This window comes from Calypte anna, chromosome 33 (genome assembly GCF_003957555.1).
Source record: "Calypte anna isolate BGI_N300 chromosome 33, bCalAnn1_v1.p, whole genome shotgun sequence".
Classification (NCBI taxonomy): Eukaryota; Metazoa; Chordata; class Aves; order Apodiformes; family Trochilidae; genus Calypte; species Calypte anna.
Window position 1 is genome coordinate 496,839 of NC_044275.1, and position 25,606 is coordinate 522,444.

General features: G+C 44.7%; 2 protein-coding genes across 2 annotated transcripts; both read right to left on the reverse strand.

Moving 5' to 3' along the window:
• Positions 1 to 1,178: 1,178 nt before the first annotated feature.
• Positions 1,179 to 2,883, reverse strand: HOXC12 (homeobox C12). Its single transcript, XM_008502899.1, has 2 exons — positions 2,319 to 2,883; positions 1,179 to 1,417 (listed from the first exon to the last, which is right to left on the reverse strand). Exons 1-2 carry the CDS (start codon positions 2,881 to 2,883, stop codon positions 1,179 to 1,181), a joined length of 804 nt encoding a protein of 267 aa, XP_008501121.1.
• Positions 2,884 to 13,435: 10,552 nt separating this feature from the next.
• On the reverse strand, positions 13,436 to 16,444 carry HOXC13 (homeobox C13). The gene is made up of 2 exons (XM_030468151.1): positions 15,814 to 16,444; positions 13,436 to 13,692 (listed from the first exon to the last, which is right to left on the reverse strand). Exons 1-2 carry the CDS (start codon positions 16,442 to 16,444, stop codon positions 13,436 to 13,438), a joined length of 888 nt encoding a protein of 295 aa, XP_030324011.1.
• Positions 16,445 to 25,606: the final 9,162 nt, after the last annotated feature.

Here is a 25,606-nt window from a genome sequence, read left to right on the forward strand (position 1 = left end):
GGGAGTAGTGCGGAGAAATGCCATTAACTCAAAGAGGGGCGAAAAGAAAGGGGAGCAAAGAAAAGGCTCAGTTGTGGAAGAAAAATCATATTATTTTTCCCTCGGAGCGCTTTTTGGGGGGGGGGGGGGGGTGCGCGTTTTCTTTCTCCTTGTGATATTCTGGCGTTGAGAACAAGCTCACCGCCTGCACCGAAGCCTAGAGGGACATATCGCGATACACAGACCTCATATATTATATAGATATATACCATATACAGCGGATATATACACGGTCTTTGTCTCCCGCCTCTTCCTCCACCTCCTGATTCAGCCCAGAGATACCGATGAGCCCCAAACCCTCATTTTAGGCTGAGAAAAGCACATCCTGGGTGCATCTTCCAGAAGGATGCGAGGCCGATCCTGTAGGACAACCTCCCCTATCTTCTTCCCTATCCATTTTCCCATCCTTATTCCTTTATTTTCGCTCATTTCCCCCCTCCTTCTTTCCCCCTAAACACCAAACCAGCCTTACACCCCCCTTGGCACCAAAGGAGAGGGTCCAACTCCCACCCTCAGCCCCCGTTTCGCCTCCAAACCAAGCCGGGCCGGGGATGGGGGTAGGATGGGATGGATGGATGGGATGGGATGGGATGGGATGGGATGGGATGGGATGGGATGGGATGGATGGGATGAGATGGGATGGGATGGGATGGGATGGGATGAGGGGGGAAGTGGGACCTTCGGCCCCCGACGGCCCCGACGGTGCCCGGCGGTGCACGAAATCCCTACCTGTGCTGCCGGCAAAGGAAATGAGGATAAAATCGCACTCAAAACCACTCCTTCAGCCCGACGAGCATCTCTGGAAGCCTTCTGTTTCCCCGCGGTCCCAGCAGAGAAGATGTATTATTTAAATTTTTTTTTTGTTTTTTTTCCTCGCTGTCGGGCTTCATATTTTAAGGGAAAATGGTTATTTATGAATATTATTTCTTTATTCATTGGTTTCTGAATAGGGAGGGGTGGGGGGATTAAGAGTGATCAGTCCCGGGAGCTCGGGTGAAAGCTAGACAGTCTGTGTGGGTTTGTTTGCGTTTGGGTTGGGTTTTGTTGGGTTTTTTTGTTTGTTTGGGTTTGTTTTTTCTTTTTTTTTTTCCTTTTTTTTTTTTTTTTTTTTAATACCCGACACGGACGCTTTTCAAACTTTAAAAGAAAGAAAGGGCTTGCTCTCTCAGGAGGAGTCTTTTCTTTTTCATACGCCGGTTCTGGAACCAGATCTTCACCTGCTGGTCACTCAGGTTTAATCGATCTGAGAGCTCCCTCCTTCTTTGGCGAGTAATGAATTCATTGACCATAAACTCTCCCTCCAGCTCTGCCAGCTGCAGCTTGGAATAGGGTTTTCGTTTTTTCCGGGACCGTGTGTGCATCGGGTACCAAGGAGCACCTGGTAAGGGAGGGGAGCGAAAGTTGAGCACTTGACAAGGAAAAAAAAACAACAAATCAAACCATAAACCCTTTATTTGGGGGAAAAAGAAGGAAAAAATAAAAAGAAAAAAGGGAAAAAAAAAAAAAAAAAAAAAAGGGACACCTCCATCACCCTTTTCTGCACCTCGCTGTCCCCCCGGGCTCACCCTTTGTCCTGGCTGGGGGTGCTTAGGGGATACCCCAGGGCCAAGGGGACGCGTGGGGCGGGCACAAGACGGAGAAGAAGGGAAAGGTGAGGAGCGTTATAACCGGGCCACGGAGCAAAAGACAAGCCAGGGAACGAGCGACAAACCTGAGGACAAACACACACACCCCACCAGCCCCTCGGGAGGGGCTCCGCGGCCGCTCAGGATGCTTTGACAGGGAGAAAACTCCCCCTCACCCCCATGCCAACTTTGAAAGCGGTGGGGTTTGGGTTTTTTAAAGCATCCCCCTTCTCCCCCCGCCCTTTCCCTTGGACAGACACACCTCTACGATGTCCCCAAAAAAGCTCCTGGATACTCCGCCAGCCTTTCCGCTCCGCGCAGGGATGCGTAGCTACTGCCCTGCTCTGAAACACTCTCCCTCTGTCCTTTTTTTTTTTTTTTTTTATGGGATATTTACATGTTTATAGCCTTTTCTTTTAAAAGAAGCACCACCTAATAAAACATTAGGGATTTCGGTGCTACCCCTAGTGGTCTCAGCACACATAGACACGCCGCTCCCCATCCCTCAGCCCAGCAATTCCACCACGAACGGACCCCCGAGCCAGCAAGTTTCCAAACAACCCCCTCCCCATCTCCTCCAAACCCACCATTTCCATCCGTCCATCCCCAAGACAACCCCTTCCGTGCCCTCCAGAATGATTTCCCGGGTCTTACCACCGTTGCCTAAAGTGCTGCCTTGATTCAGGGGGGACACCAAGCCCCCAGCTTCTCCGCTCGTCCCTTTATTCCCTTCATTGAGCAAAGAAGAGCTGGAGTCTGACTCCAAGGACTGGCAGGACGGAGGGTCGTGGGGCACCGCCTCGCTGCTCGGATAGTCATATTTGCTGAAATTGCCCCCCATGCCATTGGGGAGGCTGGATTCGAGGGGCAGCAAAGCACTGTCCCTTCCCCTCTCCTCTCTCTTGAGCCCGCTGGGTTCGGTGCAGGTTTCCCGGTAATAACATTTGCTTTCCTCCACCCGGGCGAGCTCGCAAGCTCGACCGAAAGAAGGGTTAATGGAGACGGGGCTGCTCAGGTAAGGTTGAGGGTACCCGTTGCAGGGTTCCGAGGATGCCCAAGGCAGGGAACAGACGTTTTCCCGTCGGGGATAAGAGAGGGATGGTAAACCGGGCAGTTGCCCTCCAGAGGCACGGAAATTTGGGAAGTAGAAGGTGTCTCCCGTGTGGATGTTCACCAGAGGTCCCACAAAGCCGGGATTAAGAAGGTTGTGCTCGCCCATTTCCGCGGGCCTGACCGAAAGCTTCTACTTTACTGCTATCTGACATTAAACATAGTTAAACCGACGGCTCGGCCCCATTGGTCCGGGGGGGTCACGTGAGCCCCAAATTGCGCTGGGAGGGAGGAGGGGATGGGGAGGGGGGGGGGCTCCCCTCCCTTGGCAGCCGAGACAAAACACAACAGCAAGTTCCGCCTTTTTTACGCCTTTTCTCTCACCCCCCCCCCACCCCTTTCCTCGGCCTTCTTCACCCCCTCCATCATAAAATAATAATAATAAATCCCATAAAGCGTTTTATTAAAAAAAAAAAGAGAGAGAGAGAGAGAAAAGGGAAAAAAAAATAAAAAGGAAAAGCAACGTCTCCCAGCGCTGGCTAGAGATCGGCGAAGAGACTTAAAATGACATATTTCGCCCCAAATAAATCCATGGGTTTGCCCCCAAAACCGCTTCGAGCTCCTCCCCGGGCCGCACTTCGGGGCCCTCCAGCAGCTGCCAAATGGAGGCCGCTTCTCATTAATTAACTCCATTATTAACTAAAACAGTTGGAATTTACAGTATCTCCCCAATAAATTACTATTAGATATTGTGTCATATAAAGTTTACGGGCTTTTTAAGGAGACGAATGATGGTGCCCGCAACAGGCTCATATTTACGCATGGTGGGATGGGAGAGTTGGGAGGTTGTTTGCGACCTTTTCTACTCCTTTTAAACCATTTATTATTATTATTATTATTATTATCATTTTTCTGTCCCACCCTCCTCCAGGACTAGGTGGCTTTGTCGTGGGCTGGGGAAGTGCAGCCTCTTCCTAAGGACAGAGGATTTTTTTTTTTTTTTAAATGCTTCTCAATCGCTTTTATTTATGATCTGTGTCGAATAAAGCAGCCAGAAGAACACGACTATATCTAACCTTAATTTACCCGGTATATATTCCATCTGCACCAAGGCGCGCACACAGGTATAAAATTCAAATATTAATTTTTTTATTTCTTTTTTTTCCTCTTCATTCTGGGAAAGAAGAAGAATTACAATCCTCCCCCACCACCACCACCATATTTCTGTGGTCCCCACCCCTGGAAGCAGAGGTAAAACACACCCACGGACCTGGTTTCCTCGGCACCTTCTAGCAATATATTCTGTCCTCGTACCACTACAGAGCTCTCCTGTCCTCCCACCCATCGGCTTCTCCTGGGGAGACTGAAAAGAGCTGCTGCAAAGGGGTACAAGGGACGGGAAAAAAGAAAAATCAATCACTAGCGGCTCCTCGCAGTGTAAAATAAACACGTTGGGCAAAGAAAAAAGAAAAAGACACCGGGAAAGGTGCATTGTGTGGAAACCCGGAACACGCGAGGCCATTTGAGGGTGGTTTATGTTAGATTTTTTTTTTCCTGTGTTTTTTTTTTTTCCCTCTCTCTCTCTTTTTTTTTTTTTTTTTAAAGAAACCGAAATGCCCACCCCCGTTTGCTGGATTTTTGCATTGCTTTGCATTCCTCCCCTGCCTTAAGCAACTCCCAAGCGCTCCCCTTGCCAGGTTGACTCTGCAAAGTACCGTAAATATTCCTGTAGAGGTAAAACCGCTGCGCGGGGGCGGAGGCGCTCCGCGGAGGCTGAACAGAGCTATGCACAGGGTTCAGCCTCACCTCCCCAGCTGCTGCCTTTCCAATATTTTCAGCTTTCTCAAGCATCGAATCCTTGGGGCTTCAGCTCCCCTCCCCTCCCAGCCCTGCAAGAAAAATCAGGTGCTAAGGAAAAAAAAAAAAAAAAAAAATCCTTTAGGGTTTTTTTAGCCTTCCATGGACAGCTCCTGAAGGTGGAAAACCTATTTTCCGTATTTCCCATCCCTTTTTTCTCCCTGCAACATCTATCCATCTCCATACATACCTTGCAGAGATACTTTCGTACCTTCCTACACGTTTTGCCTGCAAAGGAAGAAATACGGTGAACTAGAAATATTTTGCGGGTATGAAAGTTTACCACTTTTTTTTTTTTTTTTTTTTTTTTTTTTCTCTTTTTTCTTTTTTTTTTTTTTTTTTTTTTTTTTTTTAACCTTGCCAAGGAATTTTTTTTTCCCTGCAGGTACAAGCGGAAAAAGCTGCTCTCGATTTCTCCAGAGTGTCTTCTCGCTGCTCAAGAAGAGCTCCCAACGCCGGGCAAAGCGTGGGGAGGAATAGTTTATATAAAAATGAGCACGTGATCCCCGGAGGTTGCCATCTGAACTGGCTTTGTTTGCTGTTTTTTTTTTAAAGAAAACCCTTCCTCTTCCTTGTTTTTTTTTTTTTTTTTTTTTTTTTTTTCCTTTGCAAAATTCCCCAGCCTGGCTGCTGCTCGCCTTTGTTCTCCACCAGACCTGGGATAAAATATTTTTGCTCCGGAGGAGTGTTTGGATCTTTTCCTTTTGATACAATTTGATTTATTTTTTTTTTTCTAATGGGTGGAAAAAAATTAAAATTCATAAAAATCCACGTTTACCCCAAATACAACATTTGGGAAGCAGCTTCAGGGCTAACAGGGGGGAGAAAGTGAAGCACAAGCTACGCCATGAGCACTGCAGCAAGGGAGAGGGAGAAAATCACCCCCAGTTCCCTCTTTTTTTTTTTTTTTTCTTTTTTTTTTAAGAGCTGGGAGATGCTACAGCCGTGCTCAGAAATATATTAAGCCTTGAACAGCGTGGAGAGGAGCTCCCTGCTCTTGGGGGCCTTGAAGAGAGCTTCCCAGCTCAGCTCTGCTCCTCCAGAGGCAGCAGGTCCAAGGAAAGGAGGGAAAGAAATCCTAAGGAGCCTTCAGCAAAGCTCCTGCGTTTCCCCAGGGATTTTGTTGGTGTTGGTGTTGGTGTTTTCCCCCTTCAAACCCCATTTCCCAGTTCAGGTTGAGCGTTTGGGCATTTCTAATGCTCAGCTCAGGCTGAGCGGTGCTTAAAAAACAAAAGGCTGAGCCGAGTCCTTTTGCTTAAGGCACTGGAAATCTCTTCCCTGGATAACCCACCCCGAGAGCCGGCTTTCCCAAAAATACACCCTCATTTCTACCTCATTTCTCTAAGCAACTCCTCTTTTTCTGCCCCTATGCTGTTCCTTTCCCCCTCCCCAAAATAATAATAATTTGCCCAGCCCAGAAAATTAATTAAAATCTCCAATTTTCCCCCCATTTGCAGGAATTCCATTTTTTTCAGGTGGAAAGGCGATTAAATTAAATTTTAAAAATAATATTCCCAGAGGACCGGTTTCTTATTTTTTTCCCCACCTCCACAAGCAGCTTTGGGGAATAAGCTCCGGGAGAAGCTCCGTGCTCATGGGAGCCCGGAAAAAAAACGGGGGCCCAGTAAAAAAAAAAAAAAAAGGAAAGAAAAAGGCGCTGGAAAAGCAGGATTGCAACGTCTCGGTTCAAGGTCACTGTCTAGTGTAGGAAATAGGATCGACATCTTATGCTAATGACTGTCTCGGGTGAGCATCACTCCCTGCACGGGGAAAACAACAACCCCAAGTTTGAGACTGACTTTGCCCGTTTCCTTTCCCCCTTCTTTTCGGGGAAGAACTTATCCCCCCTTCCTCTGCTTTTGCAACCCCTCTTTTAGAAAGAAAATTTCGCCTTCTCTTCCTCCCGCATCTCATCTTTCCGCGGGGCTGCGCTCGGCTCGACTCTTTCTCCCCCAACCCTTCCATCCTTGTCTCTCCAAGAAATCCCAAATCAAATCAAATCAATAAAAATCACCCCGGCCAACCATTTATCTTTCCGTTTTCTCCAAGGAAAGACCACGAAATTCAACCCTCGAGTGGGCAAAAATACTCCACAACCTTTTGGATCCTTCTGCCGGGATAAAAAGGGGCCAAAAAAGCCAAAATTAAAAGGTCTGGAGGTTATAAAAACAGATCCCAGCCATGGCTCAGCTTTTCTACCCAGCCGAATTTCACCCCAAATTGGGAGGGAGTTGTAAGGAGTTGCGGTGACTCCAACAAGAAGTTGGCTGCCAGGCTCCGAAAGGAAGTATTTAGAATAAATATATAGATACATGACACGGGGAATAAAATATAGACAGGCTTTGGGAAGCCCACAGAACTGTTCTTTCGGGGTAGCTATATATCACTGAAACCTGCCCCGGGTCCTTTTTCCTGATGTGGAATATCCATGTCTGGAGGTACCTTGTGGCTGGATAAAAGTAAGAGACACCTTCGATATCTATATAAGAGGGCAGTAAAATGGGAGACGTAGGAGCTGGGAGGGGAAAAAATAAATAAAAGAGAGAAATATTAACGCGGAAAAGTGGGAAATAAAAATGTCCACGACACTTCAGCTCATCCCATGTACAAATCATCTGGGGCAGCTTCCAGTTTTAAGCAAGGCAGTCCCAGGCTCGGTGTAGGGAATAGTTAAATGCCTGGAATATCATTATATTTTTTTTTTTCCTCCAGCTTTGCCAGCAGAGGATCTTCTCCTCCTATTAGGTGGATGTAAGATGATGCCTGCAGCTTTTGTAAGGCAAAGGTTCAGTCCCCCAACTTTGAGGGGAGTTTTGCTTTCGTCCTCCAGCTCTGTTTTGGGGTGAGAAGTTGGCGACTCGTACTGTAATTCCCTCGAAGTGCTGAAACCCCCCCCCCAACAACAACAACAACTGTAACAACAAACCAGTTAATGGTCTAGAATTCACGAGTCTCGATCAAATCGCATTTGGAGAGCCTGCAAAGCGTGATCTCACTTTATTTAATGTTCCTTGTAAAGGAAGAGAAAGTGGTGGGGAGGAAAGGGAGTTTATTAAAGCCACGGCTGGGCCAAGTGGGGGCTGAGCCAGCTGAGCTCCCTGCCAGGCAGCAGCTTGGCCCCGGAGTGGAGGCGACAGGAGACAAGACATTTTGCTGGAATTAATCCTTAAATACCCCAAAGCACCAGGTTTTTTCCCCAGAATGGGCTGAACCACATAGGCAAAGCAGAGGAGGCTGTGGGATGTGTGGACACAGCACCGTGTTGGCTGTCGGTGTCCCAAAATAAAATAATTTCTTGGCAAAGCCTTTAGAAGGATCTTCTCTTTTGCTGCTCATAAAAAATAAAAAAAACCCAACAACCCACACATTTATTTATTTATAAATATGTATTTTTTAGGGCGAGGCTCTTCCATAACAAATAGAAAGTTAACCAGCAAAAGTTATACTCACCTCTGCGCTGAGCACAGGGTTGGGAGAGCAGAATTTCCCCGCCGGATTGGGAAGTTTGTCTTAAAAAAAAAATAAGGCCTTAGAGAAAAAAAAAAAAAAAAAAAAGTTATAGGTGCTCATACGAGCGAGATAAAAAAAAAACTGAAAGAAAAATAGAAGAGGAAAGAAAAGGAAAGGATAGGAAAGGGAAATAAAAGAAAGGAGGGAAAATGAAGAAAGAAAGAAAGAAAGGAAAAGAAAGAGAGAAAGAAAGAGAAGGAAAGAAGGAAAGAAGGAAGAAAGAAGGAAAGAAAGAAGGAAGGAAGGAAGGAAGGAAGGAAGGAAGGAAGGAAGGAAGGAAGGAAGGAAAGAAAGAAAGAAAGAAAGAAAGAAAGAAAGAAAGAAAGAAAGAAAGAAAGAAAGAAAGAAAGAAAGAAAGAAAGAAAGAAAGAAAGAAAGAAAGAAAGAAAGAAAGAAAGAAAGAAAGAGAAAAAAAGGAAAATGAATTATAAGAGGAAAATGAAATTGAAAATAAAACAAAACTTTAAAAAAGAAAGAGAAAAAAAGAGAAAATGGCAGGAACAAAAAAGAAAAAGAAGAAAAAAAGCCGAGGAAATCCCTTGTCCAGGATTTTACCATAAAGGCTGCGGTTGGGAAGTTATTCAAAGTCCTGGATACAAAGGAAAGAAAAGGCTAAACTTGGGCAACTTCCTTTTCAGGGCTTTATTGTTGGCCATTAGCCCGTCTGTCTAGACTTCAAATAACACCTTGTTTATCTGTAAACAGGAGCAGGAGCTGCTCGGGGCTGGCTGGGGAGGAGAAGATCAAGGGTGAGGGTCCCCTCGCTTATTATCCCCGCAGCTGGTGATGTCAAGGTCAAACAACGTCACGGTCAAGGGTAATACAGGAGTGACGTCACGGCCTGCTGACCCGACACCCCCGGAGCTCCGGGATCCTCCATGGATAAAAAAACGAGGAAAAGAGAAGCAAGAGATGCCCAATCCGCGGGAGTGTGAAGAAATAAGTGGACACACACATAGATATTAAAAAAAAAATTAGAAATGAGTTGATTTTTGTGTTTCTAGCTGGGGATCTCAGCTTCCGCGCCCGCGGAACTTCAGCGGGGAAATAACAAAGCTGTGAGGGCAATTTTTGAATTAAATTTCTTCTCCTCCAGGCAAGCGGCTCCTCCGACACTCGTGGAAGAGGATGGCCAAAGGACTTGGAGTTGTAGGGGAGATTTTGCCCTTCTGGAAAAAAGAAAAGGAAAGAAAAGGAGAGAAAAGGAAAGAAAAGGAAAGGAAAGGAAAGGAAAGGAAAGGAAAGGAAAGGAAAGGAAAGGAAGGAAAAGGAAAGGAAAGGAAAGGAAAGGAAAGGAAAGGAAAGGAAAGGAAAGGAAAGAAAAGAAAAGAAAAGAAAAGAAAAGAAAAGAAAAGAAAAGGAAAAAAGAAAAAAGAAAAAAGAAAAAAAGAAAAAAGAAAAAAGAAAAAGCAACCTGAAGCAGCTGTTTCTGGGACCGGCAGGAAGATTTTAGGCGAAAAAAAAAAATAAATTGAAGTGAAGGTGTTAATTTTATCCCCCCACCCCGAAAACTCTTTTTTTTTTTTTTTTTTTTTTTTTTCCCACCAAATTCCGGATTTAAAGCGCGAACCCAGTGTCCGCGGGTGAGCGCGGAGGGGAAGCTGTAGGTTTGTCCATCCGCATCACCCCATTCCAAGCCAAACTGGAGGTGGGGAGACTCAGCTCCACTTTAGTGGGGATGAACCCCCCTTTCCTTGGGGTCTCCATCCCCCTTCTCAAGTCCCTCAGCATCCCTGCGTCTTCCCGGCTGCTGGAAGGGATGAAGGGCTGGAGAGGCACAGGAAAAATCAGGATATTTTCAAATATCGTGGGTAAAGTGGGAGAGAGAGAGGCCGGAGTGGTGGGTTCTACGATATCTACCAGCAAAGCCCCTCGGTGCCCTGAAACTCAGTTAATTAATTTCTTGTTTCTCCTCTGGTTTTGCGATTTCTTTTTTTTTTTTCCCCATTTGTAGATTTTTAGAATTTTTCCCCCTTTTTTTAATTCCTTCCACTCAAAAGAGAAACCGAGACACCAACACGACCCAACTGAACTAAACCGAGATAAACTTCCAGAACTGGAAACTCCGGGAAGAACTTGGCCTCAATTCCCCACATCCCTAAAAAAATTCAATGTATTTCTCCCTCTCTCCTCCTTGCCTGCAATAACACTCTCTCAATAACTTCGCTTTCATCAATTTTTTTTTTTTTTCCTCAAAACTGGTGAAATTCAGGCACAATGAGGAAGAACAGAGCCACGGGGAAGAACACACTCGCTGTCGGGGTGTCGGATTTGGGCTTGTCTGGAGTTGCTCTCAGGCGTTGCAGGCTCTGCACACACAGCAATATTTTCCTTTTTTCTTTCTCTTTTTCTTTTTTCTTTCTCTTTTTCTTTTTTCTTTCTCTTTTTCTTTCCTTCTTCCTTTCTTTCTTTTTCTTTTTCTTTAAAAGTTTTTGTTTTTTGTTTTTTTTTTTTAACACACAAACCACACATCCTGCTGGCTTAGAGCAGGTTTTGAACCAAGGATTTAATACCACGACCATCTTGGGGTTTCTTGGGGGGGGAGGACTGCGAGATTTCCTAGCGGACCATCTTCCCCAAAATTAAAATAAAATAAAATAAAAAGTCAAAACGCAAATAATAAACTTTAAATTTCTTCCCAACACGAGGAATTGTCCCCAAAATTGCCCTCAGCTCCACCGTTTCTCGGCACACAGAGACCGAGGGGCAGGGAATTCCGGAGCCCCCCCAAAAGGATGAGGGATGACAGGACCAAACCCCTCCCCCAAACTCCCCCCATCCCTGGGATCCCGCACCCCATTTTCCCGCAGATTTGGGGCAGCCTTTAAACCCATGGGGGGTCCTTGGCATGCCTGGTGGTGGGATCCGCCACCGCGTTGAACCCGCGGAGATATCTATGCATCCACACCCTATAGATCTATCTTGGAGACCTCTTTATCGAGCTGTTCGTCCGTGTATTTACATATCCATATATAAACCTAGATGTAGACAACAGACATCACCTTATACCATAACTCAGAGGGCTGCGTTTGCACCTATAGGCATAAATTTGCATATATATATTAATATATATTGCAGGCGCTGTGTGTTCTGTGTGGCAGACTTCTAGACAGAGCACCTTGACACCCGGCTTTAGAGAAATTAGTTAAATTTAGTTAAATTACCCCCACACCCTCAAGCCCCGCACACATCCACGTAACACCAGAATACGTGAAATATAATTATACACATCCAGACACCGACGCCCAGACCATAAAAAGAAGCGGGTATACACACATGCCATCATATACCCTTGCATAAATTCTATTTATTTACACACTTCTGCAAACCAGCTTGGCCCCTTAGGGTGTCTAGGAGCATTTCTGTGCACGCTATTGCTAATTTTGGTTTTTTTTTTTTTCCCCATATAGCTTGTGTGCTCTCTCTCCTCCTTCTCTTCTTCCCCTTATTTAACCCGCAATAATATTATTTTAGGTTCCATCCCTTTAAAAGCGTTTTCTCCCCCTCCCCTTTTTGAGCATTTAACGAGGTGATTAAGTCGAGCAGTTATTAAGGTAGATTGGAACCATGGATACAATTTCCTCTCTCCTATTTCTATAGCTGCACCGGCTCGCATGAGGCCGTGGAAGTTCCGCGGGTGCGGAGCCGGGAGGGCCGCGGTGCTGTTTGGAGAGAGCAGGTTGGGAGATTTGGATCTGGGGCCGGGGTTGGAGTCAAACAGGTTTAGCGAAACGCATCCTTTGGGAGGGAGATGGGAAGAGATTAAAAGCGTCTCAGGGAAGTCATCGCGTTTTCACCTCGGGGTAATTGCGGGGAGAGGAGAACATCAGGGCCAAAAAAAAAATAAAAAAAAAATTAAATAATCAAACTCAACTTTGGTAAATAAGATCTAAATTTAAAGAAATTTTAATTTCTATTTATATAAATATTTCTATATTTATATATAGAAATATATATATAGTATATATATGATATATATCTCTATATATTTATATATATAAATATATATTTTTATATATAAAATATATATTTATATATATAAATATATAAATATATTTATATAATTATATTTAAAAAGATATAAATTTAAAAAGCTCTCAGCTGGCTCTATTTATTTTACTTTTTTAACTCCTCCACCCCCCCAAACAACCCCTCCAGCTGCCCCTCGCATGCCCCTTTTTCAGCCAGTTTCTACCCAAATTTGACGGATTTCCCCGCTATTATTATATATATTTATTTTAAATCCCATCTTTTCTCTGGGGAGGTTCCCTCTAGGGTTGTGTTTAAGTGGTGGGGAGGTTGGAGGTGGTTGGGGAAGGGGTGGGAGAGGCACAGGGTTACAAAGAGGTGCACAAACAGCCTCTCCTCAAGGCAAACCAACAACAACAACAAAAGATATTTATTATTTTTAAGAAATGTCATCTGCAGTCGGTACATACCATCTGGACACCACGATATTATATACATATACAAGACATTTTTTTTGGTTTTTTAATTTTTTTTTTTTTTTTAAAAAAGATGCTTTTACGTCTCTGAAGAACACCGTCGAGAATCAGGCGGTTTAAAGAGGTTGGGGGGGGGAAAAAAATAAAGAAACGACCCCAAGGACAATATTGTGCATTTTCCATCTTGTCAGCGTTGAACAGGACATCCCAGTTTTATGGCAGGGATAGAGAAAACCCTCGTTAGGACGCCCCCAAAATAGTCCCTCCAGCACTTCAAACTTCCATCAGTGGTGGTGGTGGGGGTTTCAATGACATCTGGGTTCCCCTCGCCACCCTTTTTCTTCCTTTATTTCTGATTTTCGGTGCAACACGGAGCTGGTGGAGCTTTGGCTGTGGGTTCTCCAGACATTTAGACATCATGGGGTGAAATGGCCCGAGATATGAAAGCCCAGCGATGGGGGTGGGGGGGTTGGGGGGGGGATGTGGGACCTATACAGCGTTACAGGGCGACATTCCAAGAGTTCATTTCTCCTGTTAACGTGACTACACTCTTAGCTTATTATTATTATTATTATTATTAATGTATTATTATTTCCTTTGAAAAATATACCACAGGTTGAACCTTAGCGGTGGGATTTCTCCGAGCAAACCTGGGGCTTTTCACAGTCAGAGGGATAAATCAAAGAGCAGTCGGTGATTTTTTTTTTTTTTTTTTTTTTTTAGGTGGGGGGCGGGATGCATTTTGAATGTCAATTTTTTTTATTTTTTTTGTTTTGTTTTGTTTTTTAAATAGCGATCTTGGAATCAGCAGAATCCCGATGACATTATCATACAAACTACCAGATAATATTGACAGGTCTCGCTTTCCTTTCTTTCTTTGCTCCCCCCCCTCTCCGAAGTCACCCTCTGTCAGGTGGGGTGGAGATGCGCTGTCTTGGATTTGCTCACCACCTTCTTTTCCTTCACCCTCCGGTTCTGGAACCAGATTGTCACTTGGCGTTCGGACAAGTTGGTGGTGGCCGAAATCCTCCTCCTCTTCTCTTTGGTGATGAATTTGCTGGCCGCGTACTCCTTTTCCAACTCCTTCAGTTGGATTTTGGTGTAAGGGACTCGTTTTTTACGTCCTCGCCGGTAACTACTGACTTCGGGTTGTAAGGGGACAACGTCTGGATAAAAAAAAAAAAAAAAAGGAAAAAAAGAAAAAAAAAAAAAAAAGAAGCAAAACCCAACCATCAACCAAACAAAACATAAGGCAAAGGGGAAGAGGAAGGGTTTGCTGCAACGCGGGGGTTGGGGTGGGATTTCTGCATTTCGGGGAAAGAAAGGAAGAGGGGAAAAAAAGGAGGATAAAGAGTGAAGGAATGCGAGAGAAGAGAAAGGGAAGGGCTGGAGGGGAGGGGAAAGGACAAGGCGGGCAGAAATAGCATCCAGCGAGGGGAATAAGGCTATAATAATAGTAATAATAACATCCTACTCAGAATTCACGTGGGGAAAGCCTGTTTTTCTTGGCGACACCGGCCGTGCCGATCACCAAGCAGCATCAAGTCAAGCCGCAGACTCGTGTGCGCGGATAAATCAAAGGCACCTTCCAAACGGGAGGATTTGGGGGAAAGATCTAGAGCTTCTTCCCTCTTTCCTGCATTATTACACACACACACACACACACACACACACATTTTTTTTTCCTCCCCCCAACAGCGAATCTTCTCGGGGGATCCACCGCAGATGCGCACTGAGCCCCGGTGCAGAGACAAGTGCATCCCCATCCCTTGCATCCTTTGCAGCCCAAAAAAAACCCTGGGTTTTTTTGGGAGAGTGTGTCTGGGGGGGAGGACACAAACGACAAACGCGGCCCCCCCTCTAGTGTGGAGAGGGAGAGCTGAGATTTGTGCATTTGTGCTTTGCAAAGGGGCGACTGGGAATGGGTTCAGCAGGGATGGGGGGAGCATCTTCACCCCCATGTTGTCGTTACAGGGGGGAAAAACTCCCCTCAATCTTTCGAGCAGCTCCAGCTCCTTCCTGGGGGGGGGGGGGGGGGGGGGGGGGTGACCTGGGTGAAGAATCTGCTCGCCGCAAAGGTGTGACCCGGCTGGCTGGAGCAGGAAGATGGAGGCGAGCAAGCAGCACGGCCCCAATTATGGCTGACAGGAGTTAATTGGGGAGCCCCTGGGGGAGCTTTGGGGGCGGGGGTGGGGTGGGGAGGGGGATTTGTGGGTGCTGACCACATTCATCATGCAGCAAACAACACATCGTGAAATCCGCACCCCCCCCCCCCCCCAAAAAAAAAAAAAAATATCCCGGGAAAGCCCAATCCTCCGTCCCTCTTTGTCCCGAAGAAGGAGAATAAATAAACCGATGTGCCCACCCCCCTTGTCCCCCCTAAAGGACTAAAGCGACCGGTTCGGTTCCTTCTCCCCATCCAAGGTGTGGGGTTCCCTCCTCGCCGCATTTATTATGGTTATTTCCACCCCTCCTCAGCTCCTCTGTCCTTCCCCACCCATCGCTGGGACCCTGGGGGGGCAGCTGGGGTGAGGACCCGGGAGACAGCACCCACCATCACCCCCCTCCTCCCCAGCTCGCTCTCCTCGGGGGGGCCGGAGATGTCGGGATCAGTAGGAGAAGGGAACGAGGGATTTCCTGGGCTCAAAGATGCTCCAAGGAGGAGTTTTGCCTTCCCGGATGTCAGTCGGGCAGGATCCCTGCCTGACCTGGCGGAGATCTCTCCCCCCCCGACCCCCTCCTACCCTCTCTGCCTCCCTCCAAACAGATTCATTTGTCACTTGACACCTATTCCTACAAACTGTGTGTAATTGTGATATGATTTACTGTCCCGGCCCCCGCCACTTCTCCTTCGATTGAACCACTAGAGAAGGTTTTCTTAATTTTCCCCCCACCTTTTTGAAGCTGTCTTCCCCAAGAGGAGGAGAAAAAAAATGAAGGGAAAGGCAGGGAGAGACGCTTAGGTGAGGCAACGAGAGGGAGGAGGGAAGAAAGCGAAGCATTAAACGGCGAAGTTACTTTCCAAGCAAGCTCACGGCGTGTATTTTGATGCAGAAATGATTGCTTCACCTTCTTCCCCATACATGTTGGTACAAATTTCCCTTCACAGGAGGCATTCCAGAGCCAGTCCTTTTCCCTTTAATTACAGATACAGGCGCACACGGCTCTAGCTGTATGTTTAAATTATATATATATGTGCACACTCAGCCGCAACACACTCACATCCACCCCTCCGGTGGGAGCAAGGCTTTTTTTTTTTTTTTTCCCCCCTCCCCGAAGAATCCTACCTGGGAAAGGTGATTTCCAGAGGTGTGCAGACTGGGATTGCTCTTTGGAGCAGTACATTTGCCCATCCCAGCCATTAGAAAGAGCCCAGTGTTGGTAACCTTCCATGGGAAGCAAAGCCTCGTGTCTCGGTTCGGGGTGACCACCAAGCCCTGGGACCACCGACACGTCCAAATAGCCAGGAACAGCTTGGTAGGAGCTTGGAAAACCGGGATAAAAAGCGAATTCTTTGGCCCTCGACGGCAACTCCTCGCCGGGTAGGGGCCCGCCGGCCTCGGGGTATTTCTCCCCGGGGTGATAAGCGCAGGGTTTCTGCTGCAAATTGACTCCGTGGGAGTGGGACAGCCTGCAGCCGTAATAACCCCCCCCGAAGGGGTACCCGTAACCCAGCGCAGCGCTGGAAGCCGCCCCCGACGGGCACTGCCGGGGGGGTTCGGCAGCCGCCAGCTCAGCGTACGCGGTTCCCTGGGGCGGGGGCGGCGGTGGGGCGGTGGGGACAGCGAGTCCCGCGTGGGACATCATCTCCCGGCAATGTCCCAACCCTTCCATGCGGTTTTTCTCCCGGGGGGGATCCTCACAACGGCAACCCAGCCCGTCGGGCCAGCGCGGGGGGAGGCCGAGCGGGGCCGTCATGTCATGCCGAGCTGCTCCCGCTTTCACCTCCTCCTCTTTCTCCTCTTCTTCTTCCTCCTCTTCTCCCTCCTCCTCCTCCTCCTCGGCCGCCGCAGCCGTCGGGGGAAGCTCCGCGCCGCGCCCCGCCGCCCCGCGACCCCCCCAACATATCGGCGCCCTACGCGCATGCGCGGCCGCCCCGCCGCCGCCGCTCCATTAAGAAATCCACGGCGGCCACGCCCCCCCCCCAGCCAACCCCCCCTTTTCTCCCCGACGTGTCCCCGCCCACGTGACCCTGTCACGACTATCATTGGCTGGGGGGGGTCGTGTCGTTTCTCTTCTCCCCCCCTCTATTCCCTCCCCCCCCCCCCTCCATCACCCGGCTCCTTCCACACCCGCCCCGTCGGGGATGGGGATTGGGATTTGGGGAGGGGGGCAGCCCCCCACGCGAGGTTCTTTGTGCCCGACGCCCCTCTGATAGTATCCCCCCCACCCCATCGTGTCCCCATTCCCCCCCCCTCCGCGTGTCCCCCCTTCCCCAGTATTTTCCCATAAAGGAGCCCCCCCCCTTGTTTCATGGTGAAGGATGCTCTAAGCGCTATAAAGGGGGGGGTGGGGGGCACAGGAATAACCCCCCCCCCCCGCGGTATTCCAAGGGGAAACGGCGGTCAACCACCCCCCCAGACTTCGAGGGGGAGGCCCAAAACCCACCTCCCCCCCCCCTTTCTTTTTCTTTTTCCCGTGTGGAACTTGCTGACTCTTTTTTTTTTTGCCAGGTGCTTCCCCCCTTCCTAAATTTTTTTTTTTTTATTATTCAGGCAAAAATTCCCCCTCCCCCCCCCTCCCCAACCCCCCGATTTTTCCTACCAGACTCCGAAATAATTTGATTTTCGGCTTTTTGCTCATTCAGCACACACGGAAGGAGGGGGTTGATGCTTAATCCTTCAGTGATGCGGGGTAGGCACAAAGAAAGGGGGGGTTTTGGGGGGGGTTTTTTTGGTCCAGGCTGATCTGGGAGGGTTTTAATTTTAAATTTATTATTTTTGGGGGGAATTCTATTATAAACCAAGGCCTCTTTGACACAAAACTGGGGAGGAAAAGAGAAAACATGGCAGGTTGCTGGCTGGTAGGGTGGGATGTATGGAGGGGGGCACACACTATGGAAGGGGGGAGCTTCAACCCTTGGGGGGGGGGAGTTAAGGTAGGGAGGGGCCTCAAATACCTCCAGCATCCCAAAGAATAAAAATAGAGGAAAAGCGGAGGGAAAAAAATACATTTTTGTAGGAATTTAGTGCATATGAGAAGGTTGGGAAGCTCCGGCTGCATTCCCCCCCCCCTCAATTGGGGTCTTCCGAGGGGACCTCATCCACTTGTCCCTGTTGCCCCCCATGCCACTGGAGCTCGTATCCACTCGTGATCCCCCCACAGCTGCCTGTGATGCCCTGAATCCTAAACCATCCCTCAGGGTTGCTGGGTTTTTTGGGAATATTCCTTCCCCCCCCCCCGGGATGAGTTGGAAGGTCATCCATCCCTTTCCAGCTGTTTCCAGTAGGAAAAAAAAAAGGAAAAGGGGGGGGGAAAGGGGGAAAAAGGGAAAAAGAAGCTGAAAAGGTAAAATTAAACTGAAAAAAAAGGGAAAAAAAAAGGCAAAAATAATCTGGAGGGGAAAAAAAGAGGAAAAAACCCAGAAAAAAACCCGAAATCCCCCAATTTCTGGTGATGGGGACCCCCCCTCTGTGCGAAAGGAGACTGGGAAAGGGTGAAGGCGAATTCCCGGTGAACCTGACCCATTCCCAGGTCTCGATTTTCGGCGTCCTAAGGAGCCGTCGAAGTCCAAGTTCAAGGTGAAGGAGCCTGGAAGGGTCCCCAAGAGCTCGGGGTTGGGGTTGGAGGGGCCGCGGGGCTTCTATGTGGGGTTGGAAGTGGAATTGGAAAAGGTTGAGGTGATTTTTTTGGGAAGAAAAAGAATGAAAAAAAATAAAATTAAAATAAATAAATAAAAAAATAAATAAAATAAAAATAAATACAATAAAGAGAAATAAATTAAAAATAAATAAAAATAAATAAACTAAAAAGAAACAAAATAAAAATAAATTAAAAATAAAGAAAATAAAAATAAAGAAAATAAAAATAAATAAAATAAAATAAATAAATAAAAATAAATGGAACGGGTTCAAATGGAATGGGCAGGGAGGGGGAGAAGGGAAATGGAATAAATGCATGGAATGAAAAGAATTGGAATGAAAGAAATTAAATTAAAAGAGAAGGAAGGAAAGTATCAAAAGTATAATATAAATATATATATAAATATTTACTTCTATAAAATATAAAAGTATAAAATAAGTCGAAAAGGATGTGAAGAGTAAGGCGAAGGCTAAAGTAAAACGAAGTCGAACAAAGTAAAATAAAATAAAATAAAATAAAATAAAATAAAATAAAATAAAATAAAATAAAATAAAAATAAAAAAAATCAAACTAATGAAATCCATTCCCGAATCCTTGAAATTCCAAATCACCCAGGAGAAACATCCCTCCCCATCCCAAACCCCACATGGCTCGGAGAGGTGATGGAAGAAGCTGCCCAAGAAATGATATTTAAATTAAAGCCGGGTGTCCACTCCGTCGGGGAAGGGGGGGGGGGGGAAAGGCTGAACAACAAAAAAAAACCCTTCTGGTTTTGGGTTTGGGGTTTTTTTTTGTCTTTAATTTTTATGAAGTAGTTCATGTTGTGTAGCAGATGTCCGATTATATGCTAAAAATGTAAAGATTTATGGTAAAGGTGATAGAGGAGGATGGGGGTGTGGGGGGGTGGTCGGGGCTCGGTGTGGAGGGGGAAAGGGGAGAGATTGGGAAGCAAAGGGTTGGGGAAGGGAGTTTTGAGGGGAAATCTCGGGTTCTGAAGGTTGGGGTGGGGAGCTGGGGGGGTTGGGTTGGAAATTAGGGGGAGGGTTAAAAAAAAAACCCAAGGGAAAAGAAGAGGAAAAGAGGGGAAAGGATAGGGGGAAGGAGGAGGGAATGAGAGGGGAATAGAGGGTGATGTGAGGAAAAAAGGGAAAAGAAGAAAGAAAAGGGAAAAAGAGAAGAAAGAAAAAAGAAAAAGGAAAAAGGAAAAAGAAAGAGGAAAAAGAAAGAAGAAAAAAGAAAAAAGAAAAAAGGAAAAGAAGAAAGAAGAAAGAAAAAAGAAGAAAGACAAAAGAGGAAAAAAGAAAGAAAAAGGAAAAAAGAAAAAAGGAAAGAAAAAGAAAGAAGAAAAAAGAAAAAAGAAAGAAGAAAAAAGAAAAAAGAAAAAAGAAAGAAGAAAAAAGAAAAAAGGAAAAAGAAGAAAGAAAAAGAAAAAAAGAAAAAAGGAAAAAAAGAAAGAAAGAAAAAGGAAAAAGAAAAAAGAAGAAGGAAAAAGGGAAAAGAAAAAAAGAAAAAAGAAAAGAAGAGGAAAAAAGAAAAAAAAAAAGAAGAAATAAAAAAAAAGAAAAAAGGAAAAAAAGAAAGAAAAGGGAAAAAAAAAAAGGAAATAAAAAGGAAGAAAAAAGAGGAAAAAAAGAAGAGATAAGAATTCATTTTTCTATAGTATCAAAGGAGAACAAATTAAAGTGATTTTCCTGGGGAAGGGTCCATGGATATGAAGGGAGGAAAAGGGCCGAGGTGGAGCCCATACCCCAAGTTCCGAAATTCAAGGTTTCCTTTCCAAACCGCCTTTTTTCCACCATTTCTCCTCTTTGCAGGGCAGCTCCCCCGCCATGGCGAGTGGGTTGAGGAACCCAAAGCGCCCCGGGATGCTCCCAGTTCCCCAGAACGTGGAAGCTCTTAGGAGAGGGGAACCCAGAATAAAGATGGAGGAAGAGGGAAGGAGGAATTTGATAGAAAAGAAGATGGGAGAAGGCTTTTGGGGGGATAATTTTTAATTTAATAATAATAATAATAATAATAATAATAATAATAATAATAATAATAATAATACAAAAATTATAAATATAAAATAAATAATATAAATATATTAAATATATATTAAAATAATATATAAATAATAATAATAATAATTATTATTAGCTCTTTTTAAGCTCTTTTTTAAAGGATGTTTCCTCCTCTTAGGCTGAAGAAATCCCCACCCTCCAGCATCCCATTTTTTTCGGGCTTCTTTTTGGGAAACCAGAGGGAAAATAGACAAATATGAACTAATATCTCCTTGAAAAATCCTCTTTCTCATCCTCATTGCCGGCTCCGAGCTTGCAGATTGCTTCGAGAAGAAAAAAAAAAGGAAAAAAAAGCTTTTATAGGGATATTTCTTGTGGGAGCGGTTCCCTCTTCCCGGCTCCGAGAAGCAAAAATAACCTGAATTTTTCTCCCCTTAAAGACAAAAATGGGTTTTTCTGATTCCCTTTCCCTGCGGCTTTGAAGGAGAAATTCTGAATTTCTTTATTTTTAATTCCTCTTGGAAAGAAAAAGAGAAAGAAATTTATTTCCGAGTCCATGGGGGGGAAAATATTATGAATATCTTGCAAATCCGCGGGTTGTTTCTCACTATCTCACCTCCTGCACATCAGCTGATGATTTTAAAGGCTGCTTTTCTACTTCCTCGCCTTTTAATTAGCTTTTAATCTTTGTTTTCATCGCCACTGCCCCCTCTGAAGCAAAATAAAAAAGGGAAATTTAGGGCTAAATCCGGATTTTCAGGTTGCAGCCGGAGGGATCGGGGTTGTTGGTGACTCGTGTGGTTTAGAGAATTAACCTGGAGTGGAGGTATTGAAGGTAAATTGTCCAAATCTGGGATTTCTGCCCAAAAAAAGTGGGAATTCGCCCCGAAAATCCATGTTCGTGGGCATCTAACGTGGCTCGAAGCCAAGGGGTTGTTTCTCCAGGCCAGGGAAAGCTCACCCGAAATAAAAAGCCATCAGAATTTTATATTTAAAAGCCTTTTGATGTGACACGTATCGTGGAGGAGAAAAATTAGGAATAAAATAAGGAAAAAATAGGGAAAAATAAGGGGAAAATAAGGAAAAAATAAGGAAAAAAGAGGAAAAAATAAGGAAAAAAAGGGGAAAATAAGGAAAAAAATAAGGAAAAAATAGGGAAAAATAGGAAAAAAGAAGAAAAAATAGGGAAAAAATAAGGAAAAAAAAGGGGAAAATAAGGAAAAAACTAAGGAAAAAAAGGAAAAAATAAGGAAAAAACATAAGGAAAAAATAAGGAAAAATAAGGGGAAAAAAAGGAAAAAATAAGGAAAAATAAGGAAAAAAAAGGAAAAATAAGGAAAAAAAATAAGGAAAAATAAGGAAAAAATAAGGAAAAAAATAAGGAAAAATAAGGAAAAAATAAGGAAAAAAAATAAGGAAAAAATAAGGAAAAAAATAAGGAAAAATAAGGAAAAAAACAAGGGAAAAAATATGAGAAAAAAAGGGAAAAATAAGGGAAAAATAAGGGAAAAAAGGAAAAAATAAGGAAAAAAAATAAGGGAAATAAAAGGAAAAAATAAGGAAAAAAGGGGAAAAAAAAGTGCCAATAAAGGGGAAAAAAAGGCAAATCCTTTATTCGAGTTATGGGAGAGCTGCAAATAACCCACCCCAAACCTCCAGCACACGGGGATTTTTTTTTTTTTCCTTTCTAAATTCTCCTTTTTTTCCCTCCCTTTCCCCCAGCTCTGTCTGAAAGCTTCAGAAATGCCCCATTTTCCAGAGGGAAAAAAAAAAAAAAAAAAAGGAAAACCCAACAACCCCAAACCCTATTTCTGGTTCTGCCCAACTCCAGCCATCTCCCATAGAAAGGAAAATGGCCAAAGTAGGAGATTTATTGAATAAAAAAGGCTCCAGCTCCTTCAGTGCCTCGAAACCTCGATTCACCCTCAGAGAAAAAATAAAAAAAACCCCAAAAAACCCCAAAATCATCAAACCCGACCAAGATGTGGAAAGAAAACTCTTTTTTCCCTTGTATTTTTTCTTGAGAAGGGGCTGGGGGAGAGGAAAGGTGGAGAATTTTCAGCCCTAGGGGGAATTCTACCCCGTGGGATGTGGAAATCAGAGCTCAACATTCAGTTTTCCCACTGAATTAGGGAAGAAACTCTCCTAAATCTCATTTTCCAGAGGAATCCAAGGAAATCTTTCTCAGGCTTTGTTCAAAAATGCGTTTTGGGTGAAGAAAAGCCAAATTTTAATTTAATTTAATTTATTATTTTTATTTAATTTATTATTTGAATTTAATTTAATTTAATTTTTTTCCCCCAAAAAAACTTCTGCCTGCCTTTTTTTTTTTTTTTTTTTTAGTCTTATTTTCTTTCTTATTCAGAGAAAAAATAAACCCGAACATCCCTGGGTCACCTCAGTGCTGAATGAACACAACCAGGGAGGCTCTGCCAAAACCTTAGGAGCATTTCTCGCAAAAGCAAAGCCCAAAATAGAGCAGGAAAAGCAGATTAAATTGAGTTTTCTCCTCTTTGACGCATTGGACCCAAAAAAAGGATTAAAAAAAACCCCAAACTCCCTTCAAAAAAAGGGTAAAAAGGCAAAAAACGTATTTTCCATTCTATTTCCATTACATTTCTCCCACTTTTGGGTTTATCAGTGATTTCCCACCCCCTTCTTGCGCTGGAGATGCTTGGACAGGGGAATAAAAAAGGAATTAACTAACCCCCCACCACCTAAGCTTGAATTTAAAGGCTTTGAAGTGAGGGAGCGAGGAGGAAAGATGAGTTGAGGAAGGAAAAACCTCTCAGGTTACTCCCACCCCCTTCTCCCCCCCCTCCCCGGCCTGGATCGAACCCTCTCGGGTGGTGTCAGCCGGAGCCTGACCCGAGACGCTCCGGCTTTTCCCCTTCCTAACCTGTCAGATTCCTGCAACCTGTTTGGAGCGAATCCACCCTCAGGATTTTTTTTTAATGTATTTTTAGCTTTTTTTCCCCCCCCATTATTTTTTTTCCCTGGTTTTTTTCTTGCCTTTGGAGCCGCCGCCATCCCAGACCCCGCATCACCCCCGGGAAGGATGCTTTGTGTCTTTTGTGGTGTTTTCTTGTGGAAATGGTGAAAAAAACCGACATATATATAAATATATAAATATATAAAATCACCTCCCTGCCTTTTCCTATGCAAAAAAGGGGGAGAAATTAAATATATATATAAAAATATATACATAAAACACCCTCTGGCAGGGCCAGAGATGGATCCGTAAAGCCCAACCTCGCTGCCTCCAACCTCGTGTCTTTATTACTGTGTTTTATATCCCCCCCCCCCTTTATTTTTTCTTTTTCCACCCCAAAAAATCCCCCTTGCTCAAGTTGAGAAGAGGATAAAATAAATAAATCCCTCTTGGTCCCTTTCATCTGACCCCAGGGGTGACAAGATGGGGATGTGACAGCTTGTCGGGGGGGGGGGGGTTTCCCAAAATCCTGACACCACATTTTGAGGAAAATAAAGGCTTTTTTGGTTGGTTTTTTTTTTTTTTTTACAGCCACTGAGGAATGTCCCAGCTCTGGGCAATTCTCCCCCCCCCTTTTCCCGTGTTAATTATTGTTATTATTTCCACGCCACAACTACTTCTTGACTCAGTGATTCGGAGCCAGACAAATAAAATATCGGCCTCAATTTAGGGCCCCTGTCTGGTCGGAAGTCCAAGTTCAATTCCAAGTTAAAACAGGAGGTCGCCTGAAGCAGTGACAAAAGAAAAAGGGGCCATTTGGTCCGGCTGGTGTCAAAAAGTGGTTTTTTTAGGGTGTAATTAAAGCTCCTCATCATTTTTTGCCTTCGTATTCTCGGGGAGAGCAAGAGGGAGAGGAGCCGGGGATGCTCAGGTGATGAGGCTTTATTTTTTATGCCCCTAAATGTCATTTTTAGGTCTTTATTTCTCTGTGTTCTGTAGCACAGAAGGTTGTTGGGATTTTTTTTTTTGGTCTTTTCCCGTGAGATTGCAAGGATTCGAGGTTGTTTTCTCCTGGGACCGAATGACTCAAGCTGCGTTTGGAAGGATGGAGACAAACCCCAGGCCAGTGTAAGAAGCCTTTTTTCTGCCAAATCTTCTGCAGCTGAGTGCTCAGGGGCCCCTTCTCCACACCGAAACTCTTCACTTCTTGCTCCACTTGCTGTCTAAAATATTTCATCCCTCCGAAGCTTCTTGGAGGGGTTGAGAGGGGAAGAAGAGTGGGAGCTCTGGGCTAAGTTTATTCTCTTTTTTCAAAAGGAAAAAAAAAAAAAAAAAGAAAAGAAAAAAGAAAAAAAAAAAAAAAAAAAAAGAAAAAAAGAAAAAAAAAAGAAAAAAAAAAAAAAAAGAAAAAGGAAAAAAAAAACGAAAAAAACCCCCAAAAAATGACCCCAGAACAGACCCAACCAAACAGAAACCCCAAAACGTTAAAGAGTTTTATTTCCCAGAGGTAGAAACTCAATTTCAGAGACGGATTTGCCAATTAGGGGGCGATAAATTAATTAATAGGAATGCTGAATAAGGCAGCAGCGATGCCCTCGCCTTCCCGCTGATGCAACCTCCATTTCCAAGCAGCATCCTGAGGGGAAAATTCTTGCTGGAAAACCTGGGATTTATTAGAGAAAAAAATGTGGGCAATTTCAAAAGAAGCGAGAAAAGGGAGAGAAAAAAAATATTAATAAAAAAAGAAATTCTGATGTTTTCCTTCAACAAACTTTTCCTCTCTTGGTGAAATCTCTTTTTCACCCGGTTAAACCCCGAAGATGGATTTTAGGGTTAAAATGGGCTAAAACAAGATCTGGCAGGACACAGGCTCCCATCCCTCTCCTCAAGTGCATCCAAAGCACCAAGAAAACTTTTTCACTCTGCATTCGGTTAAAAAAAAGGTGAGAAAAAGGATTTTACTCTTTTATTAGCCAAAAAAAAGCTGATTTTCCCTCTGTCCTCCAAGGCTTTCTCAGGGATCTCCATGACACGAGTGACCCCCACAGCTCCTGTGTGTTTTCCCCTCCTCAAACACATGGAAAAAAAAAAAACTTCCTTATGTTTCTGATTATTTTTTTTTCCCTTCTTCCCTGAGGAGGCTGAAAATCAAAAATAAATCGGGTTTTGTATTGTCACGTTGAGGCTTTTTGGAATTAAATGGCAAGTGTTTCCCTGCGGGACAGCCACAAATAGAAAAGGAGGAGGATGGGGGGGTTGGGTTGAGGGTGGATTTGTGTCTGCTGAGCTGGAAAAAAAGAAATTAAATTGGGGGACAGCTAAAATTTTGCTCCTGGGCACCTC